The 16442-nt window shown below is 57.0% G+C and overlaps 2 protein-coding genes across 13 annotated transcripts in view; one reads left to right on the top strand and one right to left on the bottom strand.

Moving 5' to 3' along the window:
- Positions 1 to 6075: 6075 nt before the first annotated feature.
- Positions 6076 to 9517, bottom strand: SIGMAR1 (sigma non-opioid intracellular receptor 1). The gene is made up of 4 exons (XM_021554567.3): positions 9362 to 9517; positions 8424 to 8624; positions 7806 to 7898; positions 6076 to 7516 (listed from the first exon to the last, which is right to left on the bottom strand). The coding sequence occupies exons 1-4, from the start codon at positions 9510 to 9512 to the stop codon at positions 7290 to 7292; spliced, it is 672 nt and encodes a 223-aa protein (XP_021410242.1). The 5' UTR covers positions 9513 to 9517; the 3' UTR covers positions 6076 to 7289.
- A 119-nt stretch (positions 9518 to 9636) lies between these two features.
- Positions 9637 to 16442, top strand: part of GALT (galactose-1-phosphate uridylyltransferase) — a 55609-nt gene continuing 48803 nt past the window's right edge. For 5 of the 12 annotated variants that reach the window (XR_014951477.1, XR_014951478.1, XR_014951479.1 and 2 more), the window contains exons 1-11: positions 9637 to 9726; positions 9974 to 10143; positions 10217 to 10292; positions 10414 to 10462; positions 10700 to 10829; positions 11125 to 11181; positions 11480 to 11602; positions 12437 to 12569; positions 13008 to 13091; positions 13174 to 13328; positions 13426 to 13519. Coding sequence is in view for 9 of the 12 variants with exons in the window: in XM_085567347.1 (XP_085423473.1) it covers positions 9672 to 9726; positions 9974 to 10143; positions 10217 to 10292; positions 10414 to 10462; positions 10700 to 10829; positions 11125 to 11181; positions 11480 to 11602; positions 12437 to 12569; positions 13008 to 13091; positions 13174 to 13328; positions 13426 to 13488 (1095 nt within the window). In the remaining 3 variants the exon portion in view is untranslated. Of the gene's footprint in view, positions 9727 to 9973; positions 10144 to 10216; positions 10293 to 10413; positions 10463 to 10699; positions 10830 to 11124; positions 11182 to 11479; positions 11603 to 12436; positions 12570 to 13007; positions 13092 to 13173; positions 13329 to 13425; positions 13520 to 14033; positions 14210 to 14789; positions 15780 to 16442 lie in introns of those variants that run through there. The other 7 variants (XM_085567346.1, XM_085567348.1, XM_085567349.1 and 4 more) reach the window with 7 other exon arrangements.

Raw genomic sequence — 16442 nt, forward strand, 5'->3', positions numbered from 1 at the left:
ATCCCCCACCCCACCCGCTCTCCCCGCCGCTCCCGGGGGCCTTGCCCAAAAGTTGCCCGCGGAACCGTCGCCGTGCCGGGAGCGGCTCTCGCCGCCGGAGGTGCTTCGTCTCCCTCCGGGACCACCCAGCACCCTGCCCCGGCGGGGACCCGGCCCTCCTGTACCACATCCCGGCTCCTCCGGAGGACGCCGTCCCCGCTCCTACCGGACACGGGTCCGACCCGAGGAGCCTCCTTCCTCCATCCCGCTGGGGAACCCTGTCTCGGTGGGACTCCCGCCCCGCGTTCCCCATGGGAACCGCGTACTACCGAGGACCCCTTTCCTCCCCGGTCCCGACGGAGGCATCCTCCCCGACGGGGAACCCTCTCCTACCGAGCCCTCCACCTCCCCGTCCCTGCCGGGGACCGTGTCCCGATCCCGCCGGAAGGTCTCACCGGGCGCCCTGTCTTCTCGGGACGCCCCTCCCACCGGGAGCCCCGATCCCGCTCCCTGGCCAACGCGGGTGTCCCTACCCCGCTCCCGCCATGCACCCCCGCGTCGCCGGGGCCCCTCCGGGCGCTCCGTCCCTCACCAGGGCGGGTTTGGCCGCCAGGCTGGGGTTTTCCACCATGCCGCCGGCTCCGAGCGCCTCCCGGGGCTCGCCCCGCCGTCCCGGGGGGCACGGCCGGCTGCTCCGCCCGGTCCCGGCCCCGGCCCGCCGCTCACATGGCGCCGCGCCCGCCGATATTTCTTTTATTCCGCAGCAGATGAGGGTGGGTGGGATTTTGCCCTCTTTTCTTTCTTTCTCTCTTTCTTCCTTTTTTTTTTTTTTTTTTTTTTTTTTTTTTTTTTTTTTTTTGCAACAAGTGGCAGTCAGATAGCAACACCCCTCCCAGCTCCCATTTGCTAGCGCACGTCTAGGGTGTCACCCGGGGAGGGCTGGGCTTACGGCAGCCCCGGGGGATCGCCGCGCACCGGCCCGCCGAGAGCCAGCCCGCCGGTAGCCGGCCCGGAGCCGCTCTGCGCGGGCCGCAGCAGGGACCGGGACCCAGGGCGCAGCGGGCTGGGAGACCCCCAGGCTGTGTCCATGTGTGGGTATAGACAGGAGGAGTGCATGGGATTGTGTACACATACGCAGGCTGTGTCCGCATAGATGTGTGAGAAGAGAGGGGGTGTGTGATGGTTCTGTGCACACGTGTGTAAGAAGGTGCTGCACCCATCACACACCTTTTAGAGGGCCTGTCTGTGTGTGTGTAGTTACCTGTGTGTGCTGGGAGAAGGTGAATGTGTGTGTGTTCGTTGCCTGAATCTGTACAGTGGGATGGATGGGCCTCCCCCACACGTGTATGTACAGTGGGAGAAGTGAGTGCATTAAACGTGTGGGAGCCCCCGCACCAACGGGAGTGTGCCCGGTGTTTAAGGGTTCTGTATGCCCTGGTGGTGCGTGTGGGGCACTTGGGTCTATTACCTGGAGCAGTAACCATGCATGCATGTATGCCCAGCCGTGTGCACTGTCAGAGGGCTGAGCACCTGCAGTGTGCGCACACACATGTGTGTTTGCTCTTGGGGACAATAATAAATGCTGTATATATGTCTGTGGGGAACTTGGGGGTGTGTGTTTCTTGTGTTCACCTGTTAGTGTATGCAACCTCTGTTGGGAGGGGTAGGAGAGGCAGGCCTGTGCACACGTGCTTTTTTGGGGGAGGTGGGTGCATATGCTTATGCTACCAATCCATGTGCAGGCACAAAGGGGTGTTTGGGGCAAGCTCCAAGTGCTGAACCCTGAATTCCATCCTCAAGGGCTGGGGTATCACAGCAGCGTGACCCTCAGCCTGAGACTTCGAAGGGATCCCTGTGACAGGTGCTGTGGGTGCCTGGCCCCTGGCTGAAGTGGTCAAATTGTAATGTGGCCTGGATGTCCAAAGAGGCTTCCTGGCACAGATGGAACAAAGCCATATGTCTCTGTCACTGGAGTGGCTCAATGCTCCTGGCTTGCCCTGTGTCCCTGCTTGCAGTGGGGTAAACTGTGGCACCAGGGTATCATCGAGTGTGTCTCCAGATGTCAGACGAGGATGTAAAATGAGGCGAGAGCACAGCACCTCTCTGCCTTGCAGACTGTTTGTTTCCTTCCTCTCCCTCCATCTGCCTGTCTGCCAGATTTTCCCGACTTCTTTCTCTATGAGGGAAACTTTGCCAGGAGGCGAAGGAGGCACCCGCTCTTCCTTGGGCTTTTTTTGGCCAGGGCAGCTGCAAGATTTACATGGATGCCTGGGGAACACCATTACCCCACAACACTGGGACAGAAAGGGGAGTGGCTTTGATCCCATCCCACAGCCAGAACAATTTGTCACTGAGACTTCCTACTGCTGCACTGGGTTTTGGTGGCATGGGATGACAGGAAGTTGGGTGGCAAGGCCTGGTAGCTCTGTCCCCTCCATGGCCACCTGTGTGGAGGTGCCCCTGGCTGCAGAGGCCAGGGGCAGCCAGCATGTGCCAAGTCCTTCCTGTTCCTCAAAGCATTTTGAGGAAAAACAGCCACTGCCCATGCTGTTGACAGGAGCTGACTTTGTTCTCAAGCTCCATGGCCTAGAGCTCTGTCCCCTTCACCACTTCCCTCAGCAGGGAAAAGCTGCTGTTTCTGTGCTCTCCATTTTCTCTATGAGCATCTGAGAAACTACCCTCTGTCCTGCCATGGCTGTTACTATATGACACGTGAAAGCACGATGTGAGCTGCTGCTACTGTAAAGGTAAAAAAGAGGAAGTTTTATTTTTGATTCCAACATTGATACTTTTCCAAAGGTGACGGTGGATTGGAGGGTGAATGTGTTACTTCTCTAACGACACTGGACAAACTACTAGTATATCAAATTTTTCCACCTCTGTGAAGGAATGTAAAACAATAGGTTGTTTACAGAAAGTTGTGTGAGAAAATTCTCTACAAGAATGTAAACTCAGAAGGTTTTAGAAAATCTTAAGAATCAGGGCAACACATGGCTCTGGTGATTCTCAGGGCTTCTTAAGCTCCTGGCACTTCAGCAGCATTTGACATAGTGCACCATGCTCACCAGGGAGGTGCTCCTGGAAAAATAAGACCATTCCCTGGAAGCGCAGGGCAGCTTCTGACCCTGCAGGGCCCCCAGGCACTGTTTATCTTTGCACAGGAGATAAATTAGCTGTCCGCCATCCTATTTCAGGGCTGGACAGCTGTAGCTTGCGCTGGCCCATCCCATCCCACTGCAGCAGAAGCAGGGACCTCCTGGTGCTTGCTAGCCCCTCTGAATGCTAGTTAGTGTGGCACTCTTGTTGAATTGCCACTGAGAAGACGAGATCTAGCCTTATTTCAGAAGGATCCACAGGGCCAGATGACCCCCAGGATTCGTTGCACAGGATCCCATGTCGCATGGTTCCAGCTTCCCCTCCCAGTGCTGTACTCTCTGCTCTGGGCTGTGTCTTATCCCCTACACACTGAAAGCTGGACTAGGTGGGGTGAGACAGACATGGTGACTTCTCCATGGCCCAACAGGAGTCCAAGTGTCTGGGGAAACTCCCCTTCTGCAAGACAGAGGGGTTGGGGGTGCTTGGGTCAGTTTAGCACGCAGGCCAGCTAGTGGCAACAACAAGATCTCCAGAGGGTGCAGCATCTCCCATTGCCTTGGGCATGGCCACCAAGGGACCTGTCCTACTCATTTCCTCTCTAGAACTTCCACAGTGATAACAGCAACTCTGGGGTTCTGCACGTGTGTCAGGCTCTCCTTGGGGCAAGCAAGATGGACTGTGTCCCCTTTGCCCTGCTGCTCAGCATTTTGCACCAATGGGGTCTGGTGATGCTCCCAGCTGGAGAGAAATTCCCCAAATGGCTATTGATGGCTGCAGCTGAGGTGGCACAGATAGATAATGAAGGTATAGACGGGCACGGCAGACAGCGGAGCAGAGTGAGAGATACTTGGAGCAGAGAGATACTGCAGAAGGAATCGAGAGATAGATCCTGCAGGCTGATCAATACCCACTGCATGTGGAGGGACAGCAAGATAAACCAAGTTGCAGGGGGAAGGTGTTAGGAGGGCAGCGATCTGCATTTGTCCTGGTGACAGCTCTGGGGAGATGCCACTCATGGTTGCTTCAGCCGGGACTGGGGTAGAGCCAGACCCGGGGTGCAGGTGCCCTTAGCTGATTCTCCTTGCCTATCTCCAGGCTCTCCATAAGGGCTTGGTGCCCTTTGAGGTGTCCTGGGGTCCCATCTGGTCTCTGGACACCAAAGGGTGCACATTTCCAATGTGTGCTGGTCATATCTTCTGTCTCTCCAAGGAGTACCTGCTGCCTGTGGGCATTTTGAAGGATACTGCATCCCTGGGCAGCCAAAGGGGAAAGAGGCAAGCCCTGGCCCTGGCACAGAGGCTGTGTTGCAGCTGAGTGATTGCAGATGAGCTTCCAATTTGTTCTTCAGTTTCTTCATGAGAACCAAATGATGGCAAAGCTACAGGCAACTGGGTCAGGCCAGCATGGACTTGGGAACAGATGAGGAGTCACAGGAAGAGGCAGAGGCACCAACAACCTGCAGAACTTGCTGTGTCCAGAACTCATTTCTTCTCTGCTGGTCATTGGAGACACCTGATTAAGAGGTTGCAACCATGAAAGGGATGCTTTTTGTGACCCTTTAATGAATGCCTGACACTCAGTGCTCAGTGCTGGGATGGGGACAACCCCTCCTGCTGTAGTAGAGCAGCCAGGGTTCCTGGGTTTAAGCCCAGTTCCACCCTGCTGGCATTTGCCTGAGCCACCCCATGCTATGGGGTGCTTGTCATGGTTTCTTTGCTGCTTGTCATGTTTTTTTTCTTCATGCCAGCTGCACTGGGAATGCTGAGGAAGGAACCCCCAGAGCAGCCTTTTGCACAGACAGGGCTGCTAGCCCTGCAGCCAGGCTGGGGGGGGGATCCTCTACCCAGTGTGGAGTTATTGACACAGGTGCTACAGAAAACACTGCTGAGATTGTTCACACTAATGTTATTTAGCAGCAATATTTCCGTAATAAAAGAAATCAATGGGCAAGAGAAAAGACCTGTCCAGAGCTTTGATTTTCTTATTTTAATGGCATACTTATTTACTCCCACCAGCGTGCCCATCGGATTTTCATTACGCGGCCTTCGCTGTAAGTGGAGCAGTATTGATACGAGCTGCTGAGTTAGCGCCTTGCTGCGCGGGCCAGCTCGGGTGGGATTGCTCGTGTTCCCCAACACAGCCCTGCCAAACCTCAGGGAACGTGCCTGGTGTGGGCCAGCGAGGCCTGGTAGCCCACAGGAACACACCTATGTGCTCACACAGAGGCAGGGGTGCACACCTGCTGCCATGCGCACTGCAGGCTGTGCACACAGGTGTGACACACGTGTCACCTGCGTGGGCACACACACACAGGGATACAAAACTCTTCTGACTACACCCATGCACACATATCCTACCCACACGTACCCCAGCGCTCACACGCCTGCACTTGCTCTGTATGGACAGATGCCTGTTTATAAATATGTGATAAATGTCTGTTTATAAATGTGATGCCATTTATAAATGTGTGTCAGCCCCGCCTGTTATACCCACACCCACATGAAAACTATTCCATCTATATGCACACGATTTGTGACTGCACACACGAGTGATGTGTCTGACAGCAAGCGTGTGCACCTATACGTGTGTGTGCACCTATATGTGTGTGTGCGTGTGTGCACAAACCTCTCAAAACCACCAGCTGTGTGCGGGTCCAGCCATCCTCAGGGAGCCACAGACTCAGCACTGCCACTTTCCCTCAAAGGGATGGAACCCCCTGAGCTTCGGGATTGCCCGTGGAAGCACGGACCTGGCACCAGCCCAGGTCTTTGGTCACCAGTGACTGCAGTGGCGAGAGGAGCAACAGCACCATCTTCTGCCGGCAGCTGAGGCAGGGCTGATCCTGCCCAGTGACATACCCCCAGCTCCCGGGACCTTGTGTGGGATAGTACCAGCTTCCCCGGGGACACTCAACTGTCAGCAGGACTGCTGCTGAGGCTGGAGCTGGCCTTTACCGCGGCAGGGCTCAGCACACCCCAAAGACTCATCCAGAAACCCAAGTATGTGGGATGAACAAGTTTATTACTGGTATCTCTTTTCAGGTAGCAAATTAAGAACTAGCCCATGTGCAGGGCTGCTGGTCAGCAGAACAGGAACAGTCCAGGAAGCAGGAGAATCAACATGCTACAGGCCTGGGTGGCCAGGAACACACTTGTGTGTTTGGCAGCAGAATGGAGGTGAAAGCCCTCCACCAAGCAGTGAGCTCACACGGGTCTGACCACAGGGGTTCAAGCCAGGTGCACATCTAGGTTTGGTTGGAGGATTACAGCACTCTCTTGGCAGCCGGGATCCCATGCCGGGAGCCGAGCAGAGTGTCTGTTCCCTGGGGGTCTCACAGCCAGGGGAAGGGTTTTGAGGGGCGAGATTCCATCCTGAGCTAGTACAGACATTTGGGCACTCGAGGACACTAAGTACGTGCATAGCCAAGAGGCCACACAGAACGGGGTCTCCATTAAGGCGACAGACGGTGGGTTTCCCCCTTGGGGGGCACTGCCGGGAGAGGACTGTGGGGAAGTGACCCTCTTCCAGCCCCAGCCATCCCGAGGGCAGATGACAGGGAGCAGGGGGCCCTCCGGCACAGGAGCTAGGCATCCCCCCACTGCCGGGGGTCTCAGCGCAGATCCTGCCCTGTGCCAGGGTGACACTGTGTGCTGCCAACCCACATCAGCAGGGATGGAGCCACGGGAGATGCTGCCAGCTGGACACAGCACGTTGCGCTGCCCGCAGTCCCGGCAGGCTGCCAGAGACATGGGGAGACTTAGCAACTGACCTCAGCAATGGGTGCTCTGGTCTGGTCTACCCTGTGCACCCTGCCCCGAGGGCAGCATTATTCCCCTGATGTCTCAGGAGCTGAGGAAATATTTCAGGGCCTGGGGACAGCCAGCTTCAGCTTCTCTCCTGCTGCATGCTGAGGGCACACAGAGGTGTTTGTACACTGCAAGGCCACTCCAGCCCCGAGGGATGGGAAAGCAGGATGTGACTCCAATAGAAAGGAGGGACAGGCAGGTAGTAAAGAGAACTGACATTCTGTGTTGCTGTGACTGCCAAGGTCCCTCTGTCCTGGCACCATGTTGGCCTGTGGGGAAAGGACAGAACAATTTGGGGAAGGCACAGGGGATCTCCTGCTGCCTCTGCTAGAACCTGGGCTCAGGGAGGAAAACGGCTGGGAGGAAAGGAGCCAACTGGGCTCAGCAGGGTACCCTGGTGAGACAGGCTCAGCACCCAAAGGTGCTGAAGAAGGCATTTGCTTCCAGGAGCAAGCCCTTTGCGTAGACACGCAGGGTGTAGAAGAGGGTGACGAAGTCCTGAGTGCTGAAGAGGGTGTCAGCCAGGGCGAAGGCGAGTGTGGAGGGGATGAAGCCCCGGCCGTACTCCACCATCCAGGTGCCTGCACTCCACTGCACTGATGTGGCCTCTCCTGCCTGGTGTACGATGGTGTCGCCTGCCAAAACACATACCAGCACAGCTCCCAGTGGCTGCCTCACATCATGCCCAAATGGGAGACACGGTGTTAGGGCCTGCAGGGTTGAGCCTTCCAAGTCGACCCCAGCCTTGCTCCCTTTTCTCTTACTGCCACCCACTGAGATCTGGGATGTGCCACTGGAGACCCAAACTGCTCTATCCTGAGCTCTTGGCCTCTGTCATCTCAAAGAAAGAGCCTCTATGACAGCAAGTGGCTGTGCCCCAAAGACATGAATGCAGCCCATAGGTCACCATACTGCTGCCCTTACCTGGATAGTAGATCTCACTTCTGGTGGTCCCCTCCTTCCACTGCCGGAATGTCCCCGAGATGATGGTGTCAGAAATATCTGCCCAGTAGCGACCTGAGAACAGACAACACTGGCTCAGTGTCTCCCTGGCAGGGACAGCACAGGAAGCCAAGGTCCAGCCCAGGTCTGAATTGTGGAGCAAGAGGGTCAGGATGGCAGCCCCTCTGCTTCGATACACCAATAAGTGCCAATGGCTCTAGTACCCTCACTGTCTCTGTAAAGAGCCATACACCACCAGCCAGGGCTGCTTGGTGTCCTTAAACCCCATCATTTCCAACTTCTTTGGCATTTGCTCCCTCCTGAAGCACTGGGAGATGAGATGTCTGCCATCGCCTGCCAGCTGGATGCAGAGAGTCCTGGCCACACAGCATGTCACACACAGCGACCTGCAAATGCTGCAGGACACCATGGGGGCTGGTCCCCTTGCAGGGAGTGTTTGGCCAGCATCATTCACCCCATACAAGTAGTGAAGCAGTGGGCTCCCTGTGCTGGGCACACCATGGCAAACTGCACCTGAAAGAGTGGAGTAGAAATAGCTTGGAGAACTCCCCTGCCCAGCAGCCTAGTCCCCCTGCTCACCTGAGTGTCCCCCAGTGTCAACTGCTGTCCCGAAGAGCAGCACGTACTCGGTGAGCGAGGCATGGAGCAGGCACATGGAGCCCATCCACCCGCCCGCATTCACAAATACCCACTGCAGGTCCTCGTCTGGCAGGATGTGGCCTGGGTGCTTCTTTCGCAGCTCCACAATAATCTTGGAGAAAGCCAGCTCATGGTCCAGTCCTGCAGAACCCAGGGTCACTGTAAGTCCCTGGCACAGAAAAAGCTCAGCCGACCAAACCCCCGAATCCCCTGTGCAACTATAGTTTCAGCACACCCTCGAAGAAGTCTGCCTAGGCGAAGATATCTCCTCTCTCCAGCCCTCAGCTCCCGCTGACCCAGCTCCACTGCCTAACTGGATGGTGACAGAGGATAAGGTGCACTGAGAGCTCCAGTCCTACAACCTATCCCAGGTGCTGGGCAATGTGGGAGATCTAAACAACGTGACAGTGCCCCTGTCCTGGTTACATGCAGCCCCGACCAAACTCCCCGTGCCCTATGGCTCTCTTCTGAAGCCCCAGGCCTGACCCACCTGGGGCTTCAGCCCCAACCAGGTTGGATGATGCTGCTGCCCTGGTCCCCTTTGCTCCAGTCCCATCTTCCACCCCGCTTCCCCTGCATTCCCTGTTGCTACTCCCCGGTACCGATTCCCTCCCTCTCCCAGTCTTGCTGTCCAGGTCCAGCTCCCTGCCCCTCCCTGACACCAGGCCCATTCCCCCCAGGATCCCGGACCCCTGTACCGGATTCTCCTCGGACCTTTACCCCGCTACGGGTCTCCCCTCCAGCCCAGGCCGCCGCTCCCCTCCACGTCCTCTGCTCCTCTCTCCATCCCCAACCCTCGCCTATCCCCATCCCCACCGCCAGCCCTCCCCGGCCCCGCTCCCCGCCGCCCCCCCCGCGTCCCCACGGGCGGCGCGTACCCGCGTGGTGCCGGGCGAGCTGTGCGATCTCGGCGGGGGTGAACTCGTACCGCTTGGCCGCCAGCCACCCGCGCAGCCCCTGCAGCAGCAGCGCCAGCGCGCCCAGCGCCAGCCCGGCCCGCAGCGCCCGCCGCCCCCACGCCGCGCCCATGCCGCGCTCCGCCGCCCCGGCACCGGGAGCGGGACCCGGGCCGGGACCGCCCCCGCCGCGGCCACGCCACGCACGGCCCGGGCGGCTGCGCCGGCGCGGCGGGGCGGGGCGGGAGGCGGGAAGGGGCCGATCCCAGCGGGTTTCCGGCAGTGGGGAGGCATGGAGCCGTCGCTGGCCGGGGCGGCGGAGGGAGGTGGCCGCTTCCGTGCCGGCGGTACGGATGGGGTTGCCTTCCTCCATGCTTCCCTTCGGAGCCCAGCACCACCCCGGGAAGCCGGACCTGCGGCGACCTTCCCTGCCCAGAGCAGCGGGGCTCCCGGGCTGGGACGGGAGGAAGGGTGGAGCTGAGGGAGGGCATCAAGCGGCGTGCAGACCGTGCTGCTTGCCCCCTGAGGGGGTGGGTGCGTGTTCCCCCATTGCGGGGGTCTGCACCTGAGGGCCGCTGCTCTCCCTCCCCGCAGAGCACCAGCACGTTCGGTACAACCCGCTGCGGGACGACTGGGTGCTGGTGTCGGCCCACCGGGTAAAGCGCCCTTGGCAGGGTCAGCTTGAGAAGCCGCCCCCTGAGGATGTGCCCCGCTGGGACCCCAAGAACCCGCTCTGCCCTGGGGCCACCCGGGCCAACGGCGAGGTACCACCAGAGACACGGGACCGGGCTGCCCCTGCCACCCCCTCCTGCCTTCATACATCTCTCACCCCGGCAGGTGAACCCCAAGTACGAGGGTACTTTCGTCTTCCCAAATGACTTTCCTGCACTGCAGCCTGATGCTCCAGAGCCTGGTAACTTTGGGGAACAGAGTAGGCTGCTGGAGATGCCCCATCTTGGGTCCTTAGGGTGGTCTGGAGAGGCTTGGGTTCTGTCTCAGCGCCTTCTCCCTGCCCACTCTCTGTTCTTCCCCAGACGACAGTGATCACCCCTTGTTTCGAGCTGCCCCAGCCCGGGGTGTATGGTAAGTACCTACATGGCTCCAGCAGGTTTGGGACACAATTTGTTGAGAACATGTAGAATGGTGCTGGGCTGGGCCTGCTTTTCTCATGCAGTGCCTGTTCTGTACACTGCTGCTCAGTTTTGGGGTCATTCTGGGGGTTTTGGCCCTGTCCCTCGTCCCATGTCCCACTGCACCCAGAAAAGCTGTGAGGGTCTCTGGAGACACCCGCAGTCGCAGCTAAGCGTGTTTGCTCTACAGCAAGGTGATGTGTTTCCACCCCTGGTCAGACCTGACGCTGCCCCTCATGTCCCTGCCAGAGATCCGGGCTGTCATCGATGCGTGGGCAGAGCTGGCGACAGAGCTGGGTGCTTCCTACCCCTGGGTGCAGGTGTGGGGCTGGTGGGGGGCTTCTCTTTTTTGGGTGAAGGTGGGAGGCTGTCACTGGGTACTCTGGCAGTACTTGGGGTTGGGAGCATCCTGGCTGTGTGTGGGTCTATTTCTTTGTGCCCTTTGTCCCCTTTGTGCCCTTTGAGCCTTTGTGCCCTGCTGAGCCTTTCCAGTGGGTGAGGTTCTGTCATCCTGAGGGCTGCTTCCCTGCTGTGCTGGGGACACCATGACAGACAGCCTGCAGCGGGGGCCCTGGGGCTGGGGCCTGCTGGCTGCACCTCTTCCTCTTCTTGTAGATTTTCGAGAACAAGGGAGCGATGATGGGCTGCTCCAACCCGCACCCCCACTGCCAGGTGAGGCTGTCCCACTATGACCTGACTAAATTACATGTCCCTGTGGTGACCCTACAGCAAACCCTGAGGGCAGATGTGAATGGCAGTCATCCTGCCCTGGTCGCGAAGCTTTTCATAGTGAGGATACCTCTGTGTCTGTCCTGTCACCTTTCCTCTGGGGACTGTCCCTTGTGGCTGTCACATGCCAGACTCTCCACCTGGTGGCAGCAGGGACCTCCAGATGAGCAGCGCGACTAGGGGTTCCCCTGCAAGTGAGGGGTATGAGCACCTCAGTCCTGTGCCCCAATGTCCCTCCCAGGTGTGGGCCAGCAGCTTCCTCCCAAACGAGGCACATCTGGAGGACCGGACCCAGCGCCAGCACCTGAGCCAGCACGGTGTGCCCATGCTGCTAGAGTACGCTGAGCAGGAGGCTTGCCGAAAGGTGAAGGCATGGATGTTGTCCGTATCCCCTCCCTGGGAGCTGGTTGTCTTCTGGGGTGGGCTTCCTAGCCCCCAGGAGCTGGGCCCTATGAGTGCCCTGGGGCTTTGGGGGTTTGTGTGTAACACCTGCCTGCAGGGCTACGGGCTGGGGACAGAGTGGCTGGACAGTGGCCAAGCAGAACGGGATGTAGGGGTGCTGGTTGGCAGCTGACTGAACAGTGAGCCAACAGTGTGCACAGGTGGCCAAGAAAGCCAAAGGTACCTGGCCTGTATCAGGAATAGTGTGGCCAGCAGGTGCAGGGAAGTCATTCTTCTCCTGTACTTGGCACTGGTGAGGCTCCACTGTAAATACTGTGTCCAGTTCTGAGCCCCCAATTTAGGAAGGATGTCGAGATGCTCAAATTCATCTGGCCAAAGGCAGCAAGGCTGGTGAAAGTTCTGGAACACAAGCCCTATGAAAAAGAGCTGAGGGTGTTTAACCTGGAAAAAAAGAAGGCTTATGGGAGGCCTTATCACCCTCTACAACTCCCTGAAAAGAGATTTTAGTCAGCAGGGGGGTTGGTCTCTTCTGCCAGGCAGCCACTGACAGGACAAGATGACACAGTCTTAGTCTGTGCCAGGGAAGTTTAGGCTAGACATTAGAGAAAAATTCTTCACTGAAAGAGTGATTGGGTATTGGAATGGGCTCCCCAGGGAAGTGGTGGAGTCAGAAAGACTGGGTGTAACACTCAGGGCAGTGATTTAGTTGATAAAGTAGGGTTAAATCATAGGTTGGACTTGATTATCTAAAAAGTCTTTTCCAACCTAACTGATTCTGTGATTCTGTGCCCTGCAGGAACGGCTGGTGGTGGAAAATGCGGACTGGTTGGTCGTGGTACCATACTGGGCTATCTGGCCCTACCAGACCCTGCTGCTGCCCCGCCGCCACGTCTGTCGCCTCCAGGACCTCAGTGACAGTGAAAAGGACAGTGAGTGGCTCTGAGCTTTGCTGTACCCCATCCCACATCCTTTGGCTTGACCTTTGTTAGGAGGCAACCATGCTGATGCTGGATGTTGATGATGCTGATGCTTGTATCCTTGGGGGCTGCCGAGCTTAGCGGAGGAGGGGAAGGGCGCCTCTGTTTTGTTAGGATAAGAACTAGTTGTTTGGGTACAGTCAGCACTGCTGGTGGCACTCATGTCTTTTTGGGGTGATGAAGCACATGGTACTCTCTGCTTTGGTGGAAGCTTCTCCTGCTGCATTGCTTGAGCTCCCTGTGTAAATGGGGAGGGGTGGAAATTCTCAAGTGCATCCCTCCTGCCTGTCACTGATGTCCACCCAGGGGGAGGTGCTGTGAGTGACCCCACTGCACACCTGGCTAGCTGCTGGCCAGCTCAGGGTGTAAATCACTGTCACTTTCCTGCAGGCCTGGCCTCCATTATGCAGAGGCTTCTCATCAAGTATGACAATCTCTTTGAAGTCTCCTTCCCCTACTCCATGGGCTGGCACGGTGAGTGGCATGGCTCTGCAATACTCTCATTCACATCCCTGTCTCCTCCCTGTGGCTCATGCAGTGCCTCTACCCCCTGCAGGAGCCCCCACAGGCCCCTATCTGGAGGAGGACTGCAGGCACTGGCAGCTCCATGCCCACTACTACCCTCCACTGCTGCGCTCTGCCACCATACGCAAGTTCATGGTGGGATACGAGATGCTGGCGCAGGCGCAGAGGGACCTCACCCCGGAGCAGGTGAAAGCAGCTCAGAGGGGTTGGGGGACCCAGGGGGTTGTGTGCCAGGGCTGTCCCTGGGACCAGCCCCTGGCTGTCCCTGTGCTGTGCCCTGCAGGCAGCTGAGCGCCTGAGGAGCCTCCCCGAGGTGCACTACAAGAAGAGGGCTGAGGAGGTGTGATGGGGAACAGCAGAGCATCCAGTCCTCGGATGTGAGTGTGAGGAGGGCTCTTATTGCTTCCCACCGCTACCTGAAGGGAGGTCATAGCCAAGTGTGGGTTGGTCTTTTCTCACAGATAACTAATGGTAGGACAAGAGGGAGCAGCCTGAAGTTGTGTTAGGGGAGGTTTAAATTGGATGTTGGGGAAAATTTCTTCACCGAAAGGGTGGTCAGACATAGGAACAGGCTGCCCACAGAAATGGTGGAATCACTGTGCCTGGAAGTATTAAAAAACAAGTGTAAATGTGGCACTTAGGGACATGGCTTAGTGGTGGGCTTGACAGTGCTGCACTAACAGTAGAGGTTTAAGATTGCATCATTTGGTGTGCTTGGTGAGGCCACAAGTCAGCTGGGAGTGGTCACAGCTGAGGTCTGGAAATTCATGTCAGTTGTGAACTCTCTGAGGTCCCAGATTCTCCTGAACCTTGTCACAACTTGGCTGGTTTGTGGGACTGGTTTTGCCTGTTTGGGGATTTGGGGCCTAATCCTGTGGCATCCTTGTGTAGGTGGTGTTCCTTATCTCTTTCACCATCCCATGCTCTGAATTCTGCCCCCATGGCATGCTCCTACCACCACTAAAGGGCTTACCCTCCTTACTACTCCAGTCTCACTGGTGGGACTGGGACGACTTCTGCCTCATGGAGGGGCACAACCCCCCTGGACAATAAAACCTGGAAGCAAAGTGCCTCTACCTGTGCTCTCGTGGCTTTCAGCCCTAGGTGGGAGGTTTGGGGTCTCTGGTGAAGACACCCAGCTGCTGGTGGGGGATAACACGGGGCTCAGGGGATGTGCTGGCAGTCCAGTACTTGTTGCTTTGTCCCTGCGTCTGCACTGCCTCCTCTTCCTCCCTGGGGGGAGCTCTGAATCTGTCTGAGTGCTGCAGGCTTGTGGAGGAGTGGGAAACAGAGAAGGAATGGATGCAGCCCAAGGCTTAGCCAGCTCCTGGGAGAGGGCTGAGCCCTGGCAGACTTGCTGCACAGAGGCTGCTGGCTGAGATGCTCAGCCCTGGAGCTGTTCCTCTTCATCCTCTCTGGCTGGGAGCCCTCATGGTGCCTGCTGCAGGTACAGGGGCTTCTGGAATGCAGCCAGGAGGTGGTTCATCACTCACCTGGGGACTGCTAGGGAGTCCAGCTCTCTTTCTGGTGCTGCTCCCCCCATTCACTGTGCCTGCCTGTGGGTGGGATAGTGATAACCTGGATGCTGGGCTGAGCTGGGGGATATTCTATTCACCTTTGTCTTTGCTTTCCTCCCTTTCCCTCTAGGAAAGCTCTGGGACTCTGCAGGGGTAGGTGATGGACACTGATGCCACCACAGCTGATGTGGGGGGATGCCAAGCACTATGAACCCTCACATTTTCACAAATATTTTTATTTTTCACTAATAAGCCATTCTCACAACTCTCTATGAGACCCCTCTCCTTGTCCAGTCAGTGAGTGTGCTCCTGGGGAGTAGAAAGTCCCTCCTTGCAAGGAGATAAATGCTCTCCTCCTTCCTCCAAGACGGTATTTCATGGGGAAGGCTGTGTTCCCTGTGCCCCATCCATGCGTTGCTCCCCTATGGGGCTAGGACAGGGCCTCCTGACCTCTGTGATGTTGGCTGCCCTCCTACATGCTGGTCCTATCTTTCTGCTTGATTGCATCACCCCAGAGCCCACAGACTGCCCTCACCTGGCCTCTGCGCTCCCCAGGTGCTCCGGGGCTATGCGGAGGAGCTGGTGGCTGACCCTTGAGCTTGGAGCTGTCATTGTGCACAGCATCCCTCACCAGGGCATGGGGGCTGCCCAGCTGGGAATCTGGCTTTTTGCAAAACTGATTTCTCCGCTGCTGGGACAAGCAGAGTCCGTTTGGTCTCTGCCACCATCCCGATCATGAGCCCTTTCCATTGCAGCATGTGCCTCTGCTCCAACTTCCCGACTTCCCCGCTTTTTCTCCAGGGTCCTGGGAAAGCGGCAACAAATTGCCTTAAGTGTGGCAATCCAGCTCGGGATGATTAGCCGCTGAAGCGGTTGTAACGAAGCTAGTCATCTCCCTGCACACGCAGTTAGCTCTGATTTAATGGCCCGGCGGCTCCCAGCCCCGGGCTGCCGCGCCTCGGCCCGCGGCCGTAAATGAAACTCGCAGTTAAGTCAAGCGGTATTAAACTTTACAGTCGCCGTCTCTAAAAACGGGACTCTCTCCAATAAATCACGGCAAGTGGGATTGTAAATATCAGGGCAGGATCCATATTGCTTAATTAAACAGACCTAATGAACAGCCTGTTTCTTGTGTTGTGATTTAGGGTGGAGGCTGGGGAGGCAGTGCGTGCTGAGGAGGGCTGCTGCCCGTGCCAGGGTCCCCTCTGCTGCAGGTACCAGCTGCTCAAGTTTATCTGGTGTTAAAAAATCTCAAAGATGGCCTGAGTATTAGTTTGGGGTGGTGTTTTTTGTTTTGTTTTGTTTTGTTTTTTTGTTTTTTTGTTTTTTTTTAGTTAAAATCTGCCCCTTGAAATCTGAAACCCGGTGAAAGCAGCAGTTAGAGGAGAAAGAGGAGAGGGTACACCCAGGTATGAGAGCTTGACCCTGGTTATGCTGAACTCCCCACTTCCTCACAACAGATGCAACCTCCTGTTGCCCTCATACTTTTAGCTTTTTATACTACTTTTTCCTTTTTACTTTTTTTTTTCTCCCTCATACTTTTAGTGCACGGGGGTGTGAAAGGCTGGAAGGGAGCAATGAGCCTTTCCCATTGCACAGGGAGGCTTCAGGGTGGTGCAAATGGAGCTGCTGGAGATGGAAAGGCATTGCAATTCATAGGTGCCATGGCTGGTGTGCTGTAAAGCCCCAAGTCTTTTATATTTTGCTAGTTGCAGTCCAATTGTAATTAAAAAGTGATTTATTGTAGGAGATTAAAGAAGTCCAGCTGGTGAGGGATGACGGA

The sequence above is a fragment of the Lonchura striata genome, chromosome Z (assembly GCF_050655825.1).
Source record: "Lonchura striata isolate lonStrDom1 chromosome Z, ASM5065582v1, whole genome shotgun sequence".
Lineage (NCBI taxonomy): Eukaryota > Metazoa > Chordata > Aves > Passeriformes > Estrildidae > Lonchura > Lonchura striata.

Coding starts and splice junctions, on each gene's coding strand:
- SIGMAR1 (XM_021554567.3), bottom strand. CDS start 9,512: ATGGGCGCGGCGTGGGGGCGGCGGGCGCTGCGGGCCGGGCTGGCGCTG. Junction 8,625..9,361: donor GCTCGCCCGGCACCACGCGG/GTACGCGCCGCC, acceptor TGGGTTCTGCAG/GACTGGACCATGAGCTGGCT. Junction 7,899..8,423: donor TGACACTGGGGGACACTCAG/GTGAGCAGGGGG, acceptor GTCTGTTCTCAG/GTCGCTACTGGGCAGATATT.